Below are 17,691 nucleotides of genomic sequence, written 5' to 3' on the forward strand. Positions count from 1 at the left end.
CATGATGTGCTAACCACTCCACCACGGGGGTCAGCATAAAAGTGAATAGAAACTCCCTGTTGGAAAAGGGTATCATGGGTGAACTTTATTTGATACTTGGCATGTATTGAATTATGGCTAACAAAGAATTATTTAAATAACAAAATTGTAATAATTATAGCATAAATAATATATGAAGGGCTCAGTTGTAGAACATAAGTGACATTTTGGTAATTTTTGAGTTGCAAAGTAAAATGTGCCATCCTTCAATTTTCGAGTAAAATTGCCATGTCATTGGTAAACACAACAGGAACTCAGAAATGATCAAACTGTCACTTCCCACGTTTTACACACCAGCCCTTCATATAATTATGGTGAAATTCAGTAATAATATCTGTATAAAAAAAAAAAATTACTCCCCTGTGCTTAGCACTGCACCATGAAGGGGTATGGGGGTGTGGGGGTAATGCCCCACACTTTCTTGATCCGGTCGTGAGTGGGGGTGATGTGATCAGTATCATGCCCCTGACTGCCTTTACCCCCCAGGGTTTCCCCCAGGTACCCATGTTATTCGACGCTGGGTGGGTGCCGGGGCCGCTTCCATCGTTACAAAAGTTCCCGGATTTGAACCGGCCAGGGATCGAACCCGGGACCTTTAGCATGATAGTCAGACGTGTTACTGACTGAGCCACCACAATCATAATATCTGTATTAATCCTAATATCTGCCAAAGACAACCCAAAAATTTCAACGAGAAAATCGAAAATTCCAATAACTACTTCGTGAAGTAAATTTCCACATAAAAATAGCTCAAAACATGACCTCTTCCTAGACCATTTAATATGAGCTTTCCACTTCAGGCACAGAACGTTTGATTCCAGGAAGTGCTGGTGCATCCCTCAGCCACCTCTCTCTTCCTATTCTCTGTTCGATCCAAGTAAACAGCTAAAATCATCTCCCTTCTTTTACATACTACCAAACGTGCTCTAACTGCCATGGTTAGCTAAGTGATTTAAGATATGTAGCTTGCATGTAACAAATTTTAAAATTCTTACTCGTCCCTTTTATTTTTTTGGTTCAAAATCCTACTTTTAGTGCACTACCACAAAAGAAAAAGTTGATTTTTCGAGAAACATGGTGAATCTCCCTGATTTTTGCAGAAAAAATAAATTCCCCGACTCTCCCAGGTTTTCCACACTGGTAGAAACACTGACTCTAGATGACTTTCCAAATTATTCACACCAGACAATCGTCTCATTACACACAGCATCCACTCAAAGTATCAATCAACGTTTACATTACACTCCGTGTACGTATCCAATATTTTGGGAAAGGATATAATACATACAACTCATCTGTGAAGCAAATCAAACGTTGTTATAATACTTACAAATTCAAGTCAATGAAAGAGTGGCAATCTTTACAAAAAATTTTCCTATTTCAACAAAATACTTTCCAAGACTTAACTTCCATCAACATAACATTAGTCCTTCACATAGTCCCACCATTGATACTTACGATAGATAAATGTATCTACAAAGTAGTTGAATTTCACATACATATAAATACAAGTAGTTTCAATTCATCCATAAAATGCAGCAATAAATTACAACAAAAATTGTCAAAATATATTATTTAACAAAAGTTCATAACACAGAGGCAAATTTGACATTCAATCAAAATTTAAGATACACAACTGAATGAAATATAATAGAAATATACACAATTTTTCACTGTCTATGTATATATATATATATGTATAAATAACCATATTTATTTGTTCAGAGTTACTTCTGATTTTATGATCTAAAAAAATTGCAACTTGCTCACAATTAGATATATTACTTTTAACTTCGTGTTTAAGTTAACTCCCAACCTTAGGAACATAATATAATATTACAAAATTGAAGAGGATTTCTATGTGTTAATATTTTAATAAAAGTTATATTTCAGATCATCCAGCTACCATCCCAACACTACACAGATGAATCATACCCAAGTAAAGAATACATAAGAGAACCAGTAAGAAGTATTAATGATGTTCTTAAAGCAATAAATATATACACGCACATGTATGTATTTTATAGTAATATCTTATAAAAAAACATTTACCATTTTCTCATTTAAAACGTACAAATCTGTTCTTGACGACAATTTCTTCTTAGCTCAATACTAGGACTGCCTCCCCCCTCCTGCTATGTAAAAAATAATTGCCAGCATCAGTGGCTTTCAATTAGTGTCAGTCTAGCGTGCCTTCAATGAAAAATAACACATCACGAATGCGGCTTAAGGCGAAGTGGACAACAATCTGGTGTTTCAGTTCTCTAGAGTAACAGTCAATGGTTTCTTTTGTACATATGGTGTTATTATTTTTTTCAGTATCCATTTTTTACTATGTAACATTAGATAGATGTAATATGATTCATTCCTTGAAAAGCTAAAAAATAGCGAATAAGTTTTTTTTTCTTGGACAAGCATGTGTAATGCTACTATTATTTGCATACTCTCCCCCCATACACACGCACGCACACTGGATGGGCTCCTCTCTCACTCACACACATGCACACATACACACATAATCTTGCATGCAATTCAAAAAACATGCTTTCCACAAGGTCTTGTTCTAGACATCTCAAGGCACAGTTCATGCCTCAACTAATAAGACTTCCTTTTTCACTTTACCGTCCACTCTTTTTGGAACTTGCAAATACACCACAGCAGTCCTTATTTTATTTTTTAAAATTTTTTCTGACCTTAATGGACAAGTACCAATCTACATTGAGGAGAAAAATGTAGAACAACAATTTTTCTTCTTCATTTCATCTAAATTTGAGCACCTTCTCTTTCCTACCATACAAATAAGTGTAAATACAATAATGTTATAAAGGGGGAAAATACTCCTAATACTGGGATAAGCATGTAGAAATATATATATATTTATGTATATATATATATAATATGTATTTTATCCAAGTGACAGAGGGGAAAATAACTGGTGCCAATGACTGATTCTTTCCGCTGGACTGTTTGTTTCCACAAGTCAATAAATGTTAATAGTCGGATTATGCCAAATGATATATATGTACAACCTCACATAGCATACAGAGCTCTGTGTTACGAAAGGAATGGATTTGGTTTCGCATCAAGGGCCTCCGTTCCGCTGGGCAGGAGAGGAGCTGGAAGTCCCGTCTGTCCGATGCCAGCAGTCGCGCTCGGTGGACGTGCACTCCATGCTTCTTCCGGGTTGTACTGCTGCCTGCGGATCTGGTTGATCGTGGGTCGTGGAGGCTGCTGGCTGTGGAAAGGGTTCGGCTGGGAGGCAGCGAATGGGTTGGCTGCAGAAGCTGAAACTACACACATGCAAGAAAACAGTGAGTCAAGTTGAAGGAAAGCATTTATGAGGCAAAGAAAAAATTGCAACTAGCCTCCCCCCTCTCCTCCAAAAAAAATATTTGTAGCAAAGAGTTTCTGTATGAATTATTCAGTCACAGTTCAAGTCTGGATTTAAAAGATCGACACAAACACATCTGGGTTGTAACAAACCCATCTACTTTCAATGAGTTCATTACAACTGGTTGGGAGGATGAAGTGTCCACGACTGTACAAAGTAAAGAGCGTTTGAGGAACTGAACAACCCAAACTTTGTACTCTGAAAATTAGGATGTATGATTTTTCATGTGTTTGTAGGTTCATACTTGAGTACACAAGCTAACACAATTCCGGGTTTCCGGTGTTGGTAACAAAAATATGCCATGAAAATATCACTTTCTCACTTTGCTCATAAAAGACACTGCATATGACTCTCCATGGTGGCAAACCAAAAATCAGCATGGTGACAGTCATAAAACTTTGAATTATGACCCTGCAATCATTTCTTCTCTCCCAACATTGGCCATCTGGGACAAAAATCACTAAGTAATAAAGACCAGTTTTGGCTTACTTTCTTCTCTAGCTTTCACCACATCAAATGGCTTCCTCAGGAGATAGGACAAGAATAGTCAAGATTTAAGACATGGGAAGGTAAGTAAAGGTTAAAAGATAAAAGACCCTGTCACTCCTTCCTACTCCATGTCTGGCTGGTAACTGATGTGGTGAAAGCTAGGGAACAAAGTAAGTACATGCCAAAACTGGTCTTTATTCCTTAGTGAAATGATGGCTTGTGATGTAGTTATGCCTTATCCAACAATCACTAAATTGAGCCATTAGTGAAGTTACAAGTTAGAATTACTTATGTGGAGTAATGTGACAACTGAAGGCACATTAAAAATGGAGGCAGCTTCATAATGCAGAAAACCTGTTGTGCACCTCTTGTATTTTTACATTGCAAGCAAAGTTAGGGCTGCATGACTTTCAAAACACTGTATGTTGCGAGTGCTCTTTAAGTATTTTTATTTCTTAATACAATCTTAAAACAAGGAGAGTACCTTATTGGTAGGTCCTAATACATTAAGCTCTCATTTTGATCATCTGAATTGATGACCTCTTCAGTTATAAAATACTCACATGGTAGTTTCAAATGCAAATGTAGTACCAAAAAGTATGTATTGATTATGACATGCATAATCTTTTAGCCAATATTCATGACCAGAGTTAGGATTTTTAGGGGAAAATTTCATTGGGAAAAAGGAAGGGAAAAGGTGCTAAAATAAGACCCAAAAAGGTGCAAAAAAGGTGCTGATTGGGGCAAAAAAAAGGTGCTGATAATTATACTACTTATTAAAACTTTCTCTCCTATTTTATTAGTCTAAGCTATTCACTCAAAGCTGTGTACACATCACACATAGGTTGTGTTACAGTTATTCACCAGAGTCGGGGAAAAACACAAAGCTGTTGTACCTTACAACATTAAACATTTCTAAATTTTTAAAAGTGAGTTTGTTTCTTTTCGGAGATAAAATATCTTTATATAAGCTGAAGCTTCTCTCTACATCCACAGAAACAAGTGGGGCAAACTTAGTATTCACTCGGAATGGCAACTCTGTGGAAGTCGCAAATTTCACAACATCCGAATTCTTGTCAAGACTGGCCTCAAGTTTGTCTCTGGCAAAACCATCTAACTGCCCCCTCACAGTAGTAAAGATATCCCATTGTTTTTCCTTTTCAACACCTTGTTTTAATAAGCTTTTGATGGCTGTCGACAGGTACTTGTAGGAATGTACACAAAATAGTTCTTTTTGCAAATCATCTATCTTGTCTGGGAGGAGAAGTTGCACCTGGCTTTGGAAATTGCACCTGCGTCGGTTGAATCCAGGGAAAGCACAAACTCCTTAATTTTTTCAAAATTTTCACACAGAAATGCAGCACACTCAATCCATGATCCCCAGTGAGAAATGATGGGGAAATGTGGCAGGGGCAGGCAGGTAGTTTCTCTGTAGGCAAGAATGCGACTCGGGGCCTTAAGGAGTATTTTCTTCAGATCAGATATGAACTCATTTACAATGTTGTATTCGTTCCTAATAGATTCAGAAACCCTGTGAAGGGCATGAGCCAAACAGGTTACATGCTTTAACTTAGGGAACAATGGCTTCAATTGGTTAAATGCCGAAAGCATGTAGGGAGCCTGGTCAGTAACTACAACAACAACTTTTTCGAACTGAATTCCACCGGGCCACAGTTTTTGACAGAAATCCATAAATGACTGCATCACTGTACTGGCATTGGTTTTCTGCAACTCATACATGTTTAGTAACATGGGCTTAACTTTCTCACCTGTCAGAGGAAAAATCAAAATGTTCAAAACATATCGTTGCATTGAGTCTGTCGTCTCATCCAGAATGACACCTATATCGCAATCTGACACTTTCACCTTAATTTTACGAACAGTTTCTTCATACACAGGTTCAATATAGTGTTTCCTTAACGTACTCTCATCGGGCACTGACAACCGTGTGTACTTTTCAAGGAACCCTTTCAAGGGCAGATGGTTCACCTTGTTGAGTGGAATCCCATCCTGTGTAAAAGATGCACGCAAGTCAACATTAAATTCCTTTAAATTTTGGTTCTTGGAAGAACACTGCTCAAATGCATTGCGTAAGAGAGGCTGCCGAGATTTACTTCCTTGCAGATTCTTGTTCTTTTGATGCTTAGAGCTGGAAATATGTTGCTGGATGTGATCTCTCTGGTGTTTTTCATCTAATGTGATCCCCGTATCACAAACCGTGCATCGAATAACAGTTCCATCACTTTCTATGAACTCGTGCTTATATTCTTGAGCCAGACTGAGAAATCAGGACCTGGGCACTTTTGGTATGGTAAAGTACATGCACTAACAGCAGGTAAGGAACTTACATCCACAAACAATATCTGTCCACTGCGCACACATGAAACGTGAAACCCACCACTTCAGAAACTCATTGTTGCTTCACTGCTTCCAAGACCAAACTGCATTTCCTTCTATCTTAAAAAAAATAACGGCGATCTGGTGCATATCAGTAGCGGTCTTTCCATTGTTGATTTCAAATAGGCAACAATCAAGCACATTTTAAATACATTCAATTTCAGTTAACAATGTGAAAACATCTTAAAGAGAAAAGTGTCGCGAAAAAAGAAAATAAAAATTCAATGATTTGCTGAGGAAATATATTTAACAACACCAGTAAAAGGACACAAAAAGGGGAGGAAAAGCAATTAAGAACACGAAAAAGGGGAAAATATATAAATGTCCCAGAAAAGGGAGGGAAGGGGAAAGGTTATCAAAAAAGGGGAAAAAAGGTGCTGGAAAATTAGCTCCATTCTCACGTTGAGGCAACATTTCACACACTGAGTCCTTCCAGAGAGGTCTCACTTTCACTACGAAAACAAGGTGCGCACCTAAAAATCCTAACTCTGTTCATGACCATTGATTGAAATGAATTATTGAGACCTTATGTGCACACGATTTTGCAACAAGATGTGTAAATAGTGCATTGTCAGTATCAACGCAATAATGCACATTGGTATGTTGAGAGAATGCGCAAGCATAATTCTGAGTGGTCTCAAGATTCCCACTTATTTTGCTTATACAAATTCAGACTTTCTACAGACTTCATGGGTATTTGAAATAAATTCTTAGATCATGTTTCAGCTTGAATACAGATCTTAAAGTGGAATTATCATAGCACTAGCTTCACTTAAAAGATAAAGCAGCTGTTGCTAGAAAAGGCATGTGCGACTTACTCACGTTGTTACAATACAATATAAGTACTTAAAAAAATACTATAAAAATGATTACTTACGGTTCGTGAGTATATGTTTTATAGAAAACACAACGTTTCGAGATGCAACTGGTCTCTTCTTCAAGTGCACTTCTTGGCAATCGGAATTACTTCATGCCTACGTAATAAGGTGATAGCAAAAGATCATGGTTAAGAAAGGTATTTGTTAAAACTGCCCTTTTTGTGCATAAAAACTCACTTTCTCACATTGCCAAGCATGAACCTCAAACCTAAAAACATGTCTCCCATTACACGTTAAAACCCCACCTCAAGCAACGTTGTCTACATGGTAACTGATTTAGCTTCTCGTCGAATGCCGGAAGTTGCCAGACTTCGGCCCCCACCTGCTCCCCCTTTTTCCCCTCCCCTTCTGCTACATAATTTTAAACTGGAAATCTTGGATCTCGCGGGTCGCTTTGATTATGACCGGAGTGAGCTGGAAACCAATCCCCACCCCTTGCTCTTATCCCATCGCATAAACATCTGGATCCATAATTCGTCTACATTTCCATCCTCCTGTTTTGGAGACAATAGAAAAGGTGGCCAAGGAATATGGAATCAAATGTGGAATGATAGCACCGAGAACAATCTAAGAACATTTTACTGAATATAAAAAGGGGGAAAATGAAAAAGGGGTGTATAAAATAAAATGCGAATGTAATAAGGAATATGTATGGCAAACTGGAAGGAGTATGAAGATTAGATGGGGAGAGCACGATAAAGATATTAGAGAGGGAATTCCAAGAACGGGGTTATCTGAACATGTAATTGTAGAAGGTCATAGAATCAGGAAAAGAGAGGTGGTCAAAACTGAAAATCAACCAATAGGTAGAAATGTGTATGAAGCGGCATATATTTGTTAAGATAGAAGTAATAAATTGAACAGGGAGGATGGAAATGTAGACGAATTATGGATCCAGATGTTTATGCGATGGGATAAGAGCAAGGGGTGGGGATTGGTTTCCAGCTCACTCCGGTCATAATCAAAGCGACACGTGAGATCCAAGATTTCCAGTTTAAAATTATGTAGCAGAAGGGGAGGGGAAAAAGGGGGAGCAGGTGGGGGCCGAAGTCTAGCAACTTCCGGCATTCGACGAGAAGCTAAATCAGTTACCATGTAGACAACGTTCGTTGCTTGAGGTGGGGTTTTAACGTGTAATGGGAGACATGTTTTTAGGTTTGAGGTTCATGCTTGGCAATGTGAGAAAGTGAGTTTTTATGCACAAAAAGGGCAGTTTTAACAAATACCTTTCTTAACCATGATCTTTTGCTATCACCTTATTACTTGTTCTTTTGTGTAAACTGACGTAGGCATGAAGTAATTCCGATTGCCAAGAAGTGCACTTGAAGAAGAGACCAGTTGCATCTCGAAACGTTGAGACAAAAACATATTCTCAGTACCGATTAATAATATTATTATGTACAACATATGGATACCTTACAGGTTCAAGCAAATGTTTCTGCAAATGATTATTAAAAGAAGTGGAAGCCAAGAAAATAATATTTGTCTTACACAAGGGTAGAGGTGCTGAATTCGGTTCATAAGGTGTTAAATTATTTCTTTGCATGAAGCAATCTCGAGCTCTCTCTCTCTGCTTGCAAGTTATAGTTCGTAGCTTAACACTGTTGAGCATGGGGATGTAAAAAGTGAGAAAATTGTTGCTTCACAATTAGTGGTCTTGCCGTTGAATTTCCAGAAATTTCACACAACACCATAGCATACTGTTATGGAAGGACACATTGGGCTATCGGAAGCAATCTGCACATGCTGCTGATAGCATTGTGCAAATGATTGACAAGATCAAATGCAAAATGTTTCATCAGCTCCCATTACAGTCTTTAACTTTCACCAAATCTTCCTGCACCCGAAGAAGTGGATTGTATCTTAACAATTCAAGGAAAGTGGGGAGCTAAAAATTATGGTGACGACGTAAAAAAAATGAAGTGGGTACGTATGCATTGGTAAGCACTAATACACTTTGTGTAAATTTCATTTATTTTTTATAACCAATTGGCCCTTGCGTTGGAAATCTGCCTCATAACTGTGACAATGTTATTTGATGAAAGATCTTGGCTGGCCTTGTTATTAAGAATTGTGTCGAAGATCTTGAGAGTTTCAAGTCAAAGTTCACCTGAATCTCAATTTTTGAAATTAATTACACTGCTGTAACTTTATGCCCTATATTGTGAGTGAACAATCTAAACTTGTATTTTCATAAAAATTCAATTATTATACATAATTAAGTTAGAAGGTATATTACATATTGTTAGTTTCTTTTAACTTTCGATTTACTTTTGTTTTCTATGGTGTTCACCACCCTGACACCACAAAACAATTAATTTCTACTTTAATTGTTACATTTCCCCTCTAAACTCCACTAGAATATTCAAAGGTCAATTACCTTCTCCCTTTGCCTTATATAATTTATTTTTCATCATTTGACAATTCACAGAAATTAAAATAAATTTCTCATTAAGTAAAGGAGAGTGCTTTGTCTGTTTCACCCATGACACAAAATTTTTCACTGATAGCTATAAATCTGGGAAAGTATTTTAAGGGCAGTTATGTTTAAGAGCCATTACTTTGAAATTCAGACAGTGAGATAGTTGTATTTTTGTTTCGCTTCATTTATCACTTTACTTGGATATCGACACAGTTAGGAGATATAACGTACCCCAAAGATTTGTTTACTGGGCATTGAAGCTCACTACTAGGACAAGCTAACTGACGTAGCACTTTACTTGGATACTGACACTGTTCAAGTCCCCGATACGAAAACAGTCCACCCAAGGTCGGAGGAGCTTCCCCTTGGCTCCTCCACATGCCTGACCCTCCAGGGTTGCCACACTTATTCTGAGCTGCTTGGTCGACTCTTCACGCATTGCACGTGTGTGTTGTGTACGGATTATTTGGTTTTATATTCATTATGAATGACATTGAGGAGCTGCATCCTCCGTGAGGTACAATAGCAGGTGGAAGTGATGGTGGTTTACGTGCCTGGCTGTCGTTGCCTTGCATTTCCGCCAGAAATGAAGAGTATGAATTTCTCCCCATGTGGCAAGTGGAAGCAGTTTCCTAAGTTGATTATTAACCCTTACACGAGTTTTGAAAAATATGATGAATTAGTATTTACCGAATCGCATGTATTCCTTATGGGACATCAACTTCAAGTTACGGCTCATCAAATGGGAGTTTCGACTTTTCCTACTACTATGACATAGTTCAACGTGTCCTTTTTCCGTCCATGTACTTTTCCACGTCATCGGATGTTTGATATTCCCAAGAGAACGAATAAAATAATGGTCCCATAAGCCTAGTGCATTTCTCCTTGCCTCCTACGGCCATCCTGGCAGTGTTGCCAAACCTGATGTGCATAATAGAGCTAAATTTCACCATTAATATAGCTAAAGAGGACTTTCAAGGAGTTAGATTAACAAAGGCTGCATAAAGTGCCTACTAGGGTAATTTTAGTTGCCAGAGGGGTGGGGGTGCTGCTATTACCGTTAGCTTTAAAGTGATGGCAATTTATTCTTAGTTTTCACTGCCTAGATTTGGCGGCATCACCCATCTCAATAATCCAATGATGTTAATATAAAATCGAAAATAAAGGGTTCCCGGATAACAAAATTGTCATCTTCATCTTAGCCACACCGCTATGTATAAAAATACATGGGGAGGAAAGAAGAGGTGGGTGACGCAGCCTATAGCTATACGAATATCACGTCACGTGCAAAATGTACACTCATGGCAAAAGTTGGTATTTATGGGCCGGAGCCAGTGGTGGCATCATAGTGGGGCAGAGGGCAGGTGCCACAGTTCACAGTCGAACGAGTGCACGAAAGAGTCAGATCTGGCTCCAAAAGAGCGAAGTTGGCAACAATGATCAGCAGCTGCCCCAGCGAGAAAGACCTAGGGGAAATTGTCCCTCCTCGCCTTAAGTTTCATATTTCATTGCACAGAAACTGTAAGAAAAATGTTGCTCAACTATCAGTAGAGTAGTTACTTTAATATAAAAAATGTCATCTGTGTGTCCCACCTGTGACAATGGAATGCTCCATTTATTTATTTTATTTTTGTATCGTACATTACATTTTTCTACTTTTCACAAATCGTGGCAGTGAAGATATGTTGGTGACAAGAGATTAATGAAAGAAAAATCACAAAGCCATAAGGATAACAGAGCACAAAACACACAGAGGATTAGACTGAATGTGTGTCCAAGTGCCAGGTCCTTGTTTGCCTGTACCCTGTGGAACAGGGTGTCTTTAGAAACGGTCACTCCATACACTCTGGTTTTAAATGCCATTAATGTGACGCCTCAATTGCATGGAAGTTCCAAATACTATTTCCATGGACATACTTCATGCATTTTAGTAAAGAATACATATACTGCAATACACACAGTTACAACTTCAAACTTTTGCACACCCCCAAACAATTTGTGAACAACAAGCATTTCAAACACACTACATATGATATTAACACAAAAACAAATTGCAATCACATGTGATATCCCGTAATAGTTCCCTGTTGTGACAATCCTATCCCTGAAATACGTTATGTTCATTATTCACTACATGTTAATAGAAACACACACACACACACACACACACACCACATAAAACAAAATCCCTTCATTCATAGAAATCTGACCAGATAAAATACTTGTTCACTTTAATAATTCTCTTGTACTTACTGATATCATCTTGCGCAGTAGGCAATATTGGTTCTGGAAAAAATGAATGTATGTTATGATTGTAAACAAATTAACTGTGTTCCTAATACATTTGCAACTCCTTACACTTAATATTTTTCAGCCACAACAGAGGACTATAAAAGTTTGAAACAGAAAAACAAGACTATACATGGAAGGGTAAATTAAAGCATAAAAAGGAGACATATTCATAGGCATACCCTCTTAAAATTGTAATTCTCGTAAACTACATAATGGGCGGAACTATTAGCATTAATGCAAATTAGTTTTATGGTGTCTAAAACTTCCATATTCATTAATTCTTGAAGAACTTCACATGTATCTTTCCCTAGAGTTATTAACAACAAAATTCAGCTTTCGTAATACAAGAAAATGAACAATAGCTTGTTTAACAATTACTTTCCTAAAAACACTTACCTTTTGCAACAACCACAAGCTTTTAACTGACTTCAACAATCATTAACCTTAATTTCATATTCAATTATATGGATTAAACATTACGAAAAGAGCTTCTGTTTGCAAAAAATGTAACTGCTAATAAATTCTATTGCATGACCTGCACTGTATTTTATTGCATTAATAACTCTTGAGAAAGACAAATATGAAATGTATTAAAATTTCAGGAAGAGTAAAAGAATTAGCCCCTCAGAGCATTTTAATTAATATTAATAGTTCTACTGTGACTGTGGCTACACACACACTCTGCAAAGCTCTATGTAAAGGCACTCAACATGCAGCAGCTTCATATAAGAATATACACAAGTACAGAACAGTAGAAAATTAACTCTAAAAAGTGTCATCATTTTCCTTAACCACAACCATTATTCATATAGTGTTGATAGTAGTTATAGGACAACAAAATGTTTATTTGCGCATGAATGCAAATAAGATGTTTCACATAGGCAGTGTGGCCCAAGGGTTGCATTTAAATACATATTGTAGAAAAGCAGCATTTAGTTTCACTCAACAATATCTAAACAGACTTTCAAATAAGAGGGTCTTTCTTGAGGGGGGGGGGGGAAATGTGAATATTTATTTCCCAAAACCTTATGGCAAATTTTGTATAGGTACTAAACAGATACTTTGCGATTTTTGTAATTGGTGAATGTACAGCCATGGACACTTCTGGGTTGTAACAATCCCATTGAGAGCTAATGGTAGCGCTACAACCCAGAAGTGTCTGTGGCTGTACATCAAAATCAATTTTCCTATATTGTATAGTTCCAGTTATTCTTGAATGCCTTCTGATCTCAAACAACGTAAAGCAAAATAAGTTATATTTGAACTTGTCAATACTGGTGCATCAGCATCAGATAGTATTTGTTCAAATGTCATCATCACCTCGTTACCCCCACACCCCCTATACGCCTTCATGGCGTGGTGCTAAGCACAGGGGAACACTTTACCTTTACCTTTTTGTCATCATCACCTTTTTAAGTTCATGTATTTTTCAAGGTCTTGTTTTAAGGAGAAAGATAGGAAGGGAAATAAAAGAATCATATGAACTATATATACACACAGTAATTTACCAATCCAATATGTAACTGCAAATGAAGAACTTAAATCATTCATTCACCTCCTTAATCAATGTATGTAACTAGGGGACTATAATAGGTTTTGTCTTTTAAAAAATATGGTCATGCTGGTCAAATATGAATGGAAATCAGTAAGAACAAAGAGCAAAGCCTGGTAAATCTGACGTTTTTATACATATTGTCTTCCCTGCTGGGGATCGAACCTGTGTTTCTAAACAAAGAAACACCACACAAAAACCTTAGAGCGAAAATTCGAAATAATTAGCCCCATACCATTAACACTATCAGAACAACATTCCATCTAATGAACACCCTCCATTCCAGTATGATTTCCACCCACACTCAGAATGAAAATGAAGAATGTAATATGTTTGAATCCCAGATCTCGTACCCAAATCCATCCAAATATCTCATTCTTTGAAGATCTGTATCTGTCAATTCCTAGTGCGAATGCAAGAGACGTAAAAAATCTGAGATTACCAGGCTTCGATAAATCAAAACTAGGAACCAAGAGCCACTAAATCCGATCAGACAACACAATAATGAACAGGGAAGAAAACAACAGAAGCAAGTAGTCAGGCCAGTTTCAAAATCCAAGTGAATGCAGAAACCTCTCCTCAATAAACTTCAAAACCAACAGATTGCAGCACAGTGCAAAACAGAGTCACACCACACAGTGAACTATAAACCACAACACACACAAAATGAACATGACTGCACAAAAATAAAAGCAACGAAGACCTACACTAACAACAATGACATCCAATACTTCATTATCACACCACATGCCCAATATTCCTTGAGGACTTCACAAAGACTATCCTTGTAAATAGCACAACGTTAATGCACACTGGGAGGACTCTATGTTCACATTATTTCAGGGTCTGCCAGTTGCACTCGAGGAGTAAACTTTATTTTGGTCAACTCTTCTAGGACGTTGACCTCTTCACTTCTTGATACAATGCAGATTCGGTCACTGTACAAATCTCACTCTTAGGTAGTTCTGATAACACAATTACAAATTAGCTTGTTTATTATTCACTATATACTTGTAAGTCCTGCACCGTGGATGGCCATGTGGTCTGGTCTAAGGTGTCAGCCGTTGAGCTCAAGCTACAGAATGCACGCTGGTTTGAGTCTCCTGGGAGAAGCATAACAACTTTTCTCCGGAGATTTCGGCCTGCGTATGGCATCCGTGACCATAGCGAAGAAACTGGGGAGCTATGAATGAGTAGCGTAACCTGGTCATGGAAACCAACGACAACTGGGGGTTCGTCGTGCTGACCATACGTCACTCCGTAACTGGTTGGATGATTGCCCACCTGTGCTGAGGCATTTGAGAGCAAGGGCAGCAGTCTGTAGGTAGGCTCTGGCCATTAAGGGCTGTTGCTTCATGGGTTTTTATTATATAGTTGTATATAGGACAGAGATTATCTTGTACCATTTCACAAAGTTCTTGGTTGCATTTCACACCCAATGGAATTGGAAGAAAAAGCTGCATATTACATTGTTTGTTGAGTAAGTTAGAAGATGACTGTTGTTGACAGAACACAACCTCGCAGTTGCCAGGTCTTATGTTATTGCCTTGAATGTTTCATCCTGGTGAAAATAAGATTTCCAAAATCATTTAAATTAATTTTTGTTTTTATAATTCTATGATTGGTGTATCTTCATGGCACATCACCAGCAAATATTTTTATTGGATCCTAGAGTTTCCAAATTTAATATGAACGTTACGGAATAGATGCATATTCCCCATCAATTGCTTTCTTGAATGCAATACTATTCTTGGGAATTCCTGCCCAAAATGGGTTTATGCAGAATGCAGCCAACAAGTTAATGATTGGCTTCAAATACCTTACAACCTGAAGATGGACATAGATGAATTCTCCAAAACGTCAAAATCAAAAGTTCTATTCTCATTCAGCATAAATAAACTTCAGTTAACAGAGAAAACAAGAAATTGCCATGTTAGTAAGCCACCACTATAAAGCCTGTAAAGATATGTAATGCTTTGGACCTTGCAAATATAAAGAACCAGGGCTGGGCCAATACGCATGAATCAGTATTAGAAAACATTGGTTGAAATTCAATCATAATCACTGATACTTTTCTAGAATCCAGGTATCTCACGAAGTCTGGAAGTGGAAGTGGACGTCACTTCCACATAGTCTATACCTCCTGGATATTATGCAGAAAGCATTATATTCATTAATTTTGCAACACCGTTGTGGGAAGACATGGATTTTGTGATTAAACGACTCTCATGTAAAATAATGAATATTTTAAAGCAAAATTCAAGTAGACTGCTAAGACATAGTTCAAATCAAAACCTCTTCACTATTTCTAAGAAGGACCGTGAATATATACATAAAATGTAAATGTCAAGAAAATAGAAACAGACAGATATAGTGTTGAAGAGAAATACAAGTTTCCTGTGTAATATCAAACAAGTTGAATATGTATAAACAATAGGCAGTGTCAGAAATGTATATGTCTAAATGAATATGTACACTGATACACAGTCCAACAATTAAGTAAATGAGACTGATGTTATATTGTCCCACGTGTGCATTCTATCTGTGAAGTAATGCGTTCATGATGTAGTGTGGTCCATAATCCACAACCTGCAACACCTCATGAACTTGCGATGGGCATGCTGGGAATTATGTCGCCATGTCATGAAGGAGGTGCAAGGGTGTCGTCACGTAATAGCTATGGAGCAGCGAGTGAACATAAGTTTCATGAAAGACATACTGAAAACTGCTTGCGGGAATAAATATTTCTTTAATTCTATTGTTGTGGAGGACAAAACAGAGCATTTTCACTATGGTTCTTGTCCAAACCGACAAATTCCAGGATAGAAGTCGCTAAATTAACCAAGAGGTAAAAAAAATGCAGCTCGAAAAATCAAAGGTGAAGACAATATTGTGGTTTTTACGACAGCAAAGGCATTATTCATAATGTATTTGTTCCAGAGGATGAAACTGTAATTGACTGTTGTTATCATAGTGCTCCGAATGATTATGAAAGAGAACTGACCCTCTCCAAGCTCCGTTTCCTAAGGCAGGCAGTTGATTCCTGCTTTACGATAATGCATGGTGCCAGTGAGCAGTATTTATCCAAAAACAAGTGAATGTGTTGAATCTTCATCTCTACTTTTCAGATTTATCCCCGTGATTATTTTCTGTTCCCGAAAGTGAAGCTGCTCCTGAAATTACGCACTATAGATGAAAACAGGACCATCCAAAAGGTTGTGACGTCCAATCTTCAAGTCATACCACATGAACACTTGCAGATGTCGTATCGATCGTTGGCCTACTGTGCCAATTGCTGTATTGATGCAGGAGGGATGTACTTTGAGTAATAAAGAGGCAATGTTCAATTATTTTGTTTTCATTTCAAAATATAAAATCAGTCTCGTTACTTAATTGTCGGACTGTATATTTAAATTATATGTACAGACGAAACAAACATGTCAGACTTCCATTTATAGATTTTAGTTTGATTTGTGCTGACTTGGCTAATCTAGCATGTATGTGAGAATGTCTCGTAATTTATGCACCATCTATTTCAGATCTTACATATTGGTAGAAGAAACAAATCATACATGAACTAATGAACTACATGAAAACCTCTCTACATTGGTTAAAAGAGTCTCTAAATGTAACACAATACTAGGAAATTAGACTTTTATTGTAATACCTGGAGTAGGACCAGGCACAGTTTTCATACTGACGGTGACGAGGTTATCCAAATTGACCAAAGAGGAATTTTCACCAAGGAAGCTTTGCGGGGTCTTCTTCAGAGGCTTCGTGTCAGACAAGGAGTCGCTGACAGAGGTGAAATCAAATGGATCGGGTGAGAGAGTCCTGCCTGAGAATGAAAAAGGGGTAAAAATTAGTTAAATATTCCACACAAAAACATTCAAGGACATGCTTATTTACACAATCATCAAAACTACACACATAAAGAACAAAGTGTACAGTACAGTGATCAGAATGCTACATTTTAAAAGTAGTTTCGCTACAGCTACAGCTACTCTTCCAAAATGTAGCTTCGATACAGCTACATTTACCAAAAAAGTAGCTCCCTACATTACTCCTGTCCGCTACTCGCTACTTTGCTACTTTTGTGTTACTTCTGCACAAAAAAAATTAACACAACCAAGTAGATATTCCAAAGAAGCACCTAGTATTGTAGTTATACTTACTGGAATAGATTCCGTTATTTATTATCATGATTCCCGGGATTCTATATTTCTGATAG

At 37.5% G+C, this 17,691-nt stretch overlaps 1 protein-coding gene across 10 annotated transcripts in view; it reads right to left on the bottom strand.

The window, feature by feature from the left end:
- Positions 1 to 1,395: 1,395 nt before the first annotated feature.
- Positions 1,396 to 17,691, bottom strand: part of lqf (epsin homolog lqf) — a 154,659-nt gene continuing 138,363 nt past the window's right edge. For all 10 annotated transcript variants that reach the window (XM_083144091.1, XM_083144090.1, XM_083144089.1 and 7 more), the window contains 3 exons: positions 17,128 to 17,298; positions 11,870 to 11,902; positions 1,396 to 3,329 (listed from right to left, as the gene is read on the bottom strand). In XM_083144091.1, the coding sequence (XP_083000217.1) occupies positions 3,094 to 3,329; positions 11,870 to 11,902; positions 17,128 to 17,298 (440 nt within the window). In that variant the 3' untranslated portion in view covers positions 1,396 to 3,093. The remainder of the gene's footprint in view (positions 3,330 to 11,869; positions 11,903 to 17,127; positions 17,299 to 17,691) is intronic.

The sequence above is a fragment of the Lepisma saccharinum genome, chromosome 22, assembly GCF_977018435.1.
Source record: "Lepisma saccharinum chromosome 22, izLepSacc3.1, whole genome shotgun sequence".
NCBI lineage: Eukaryota > Metazoa > Arthropoda > Insecta > Zygentoma > Lepismatidae > Lepisma > Lepisma saccharinum.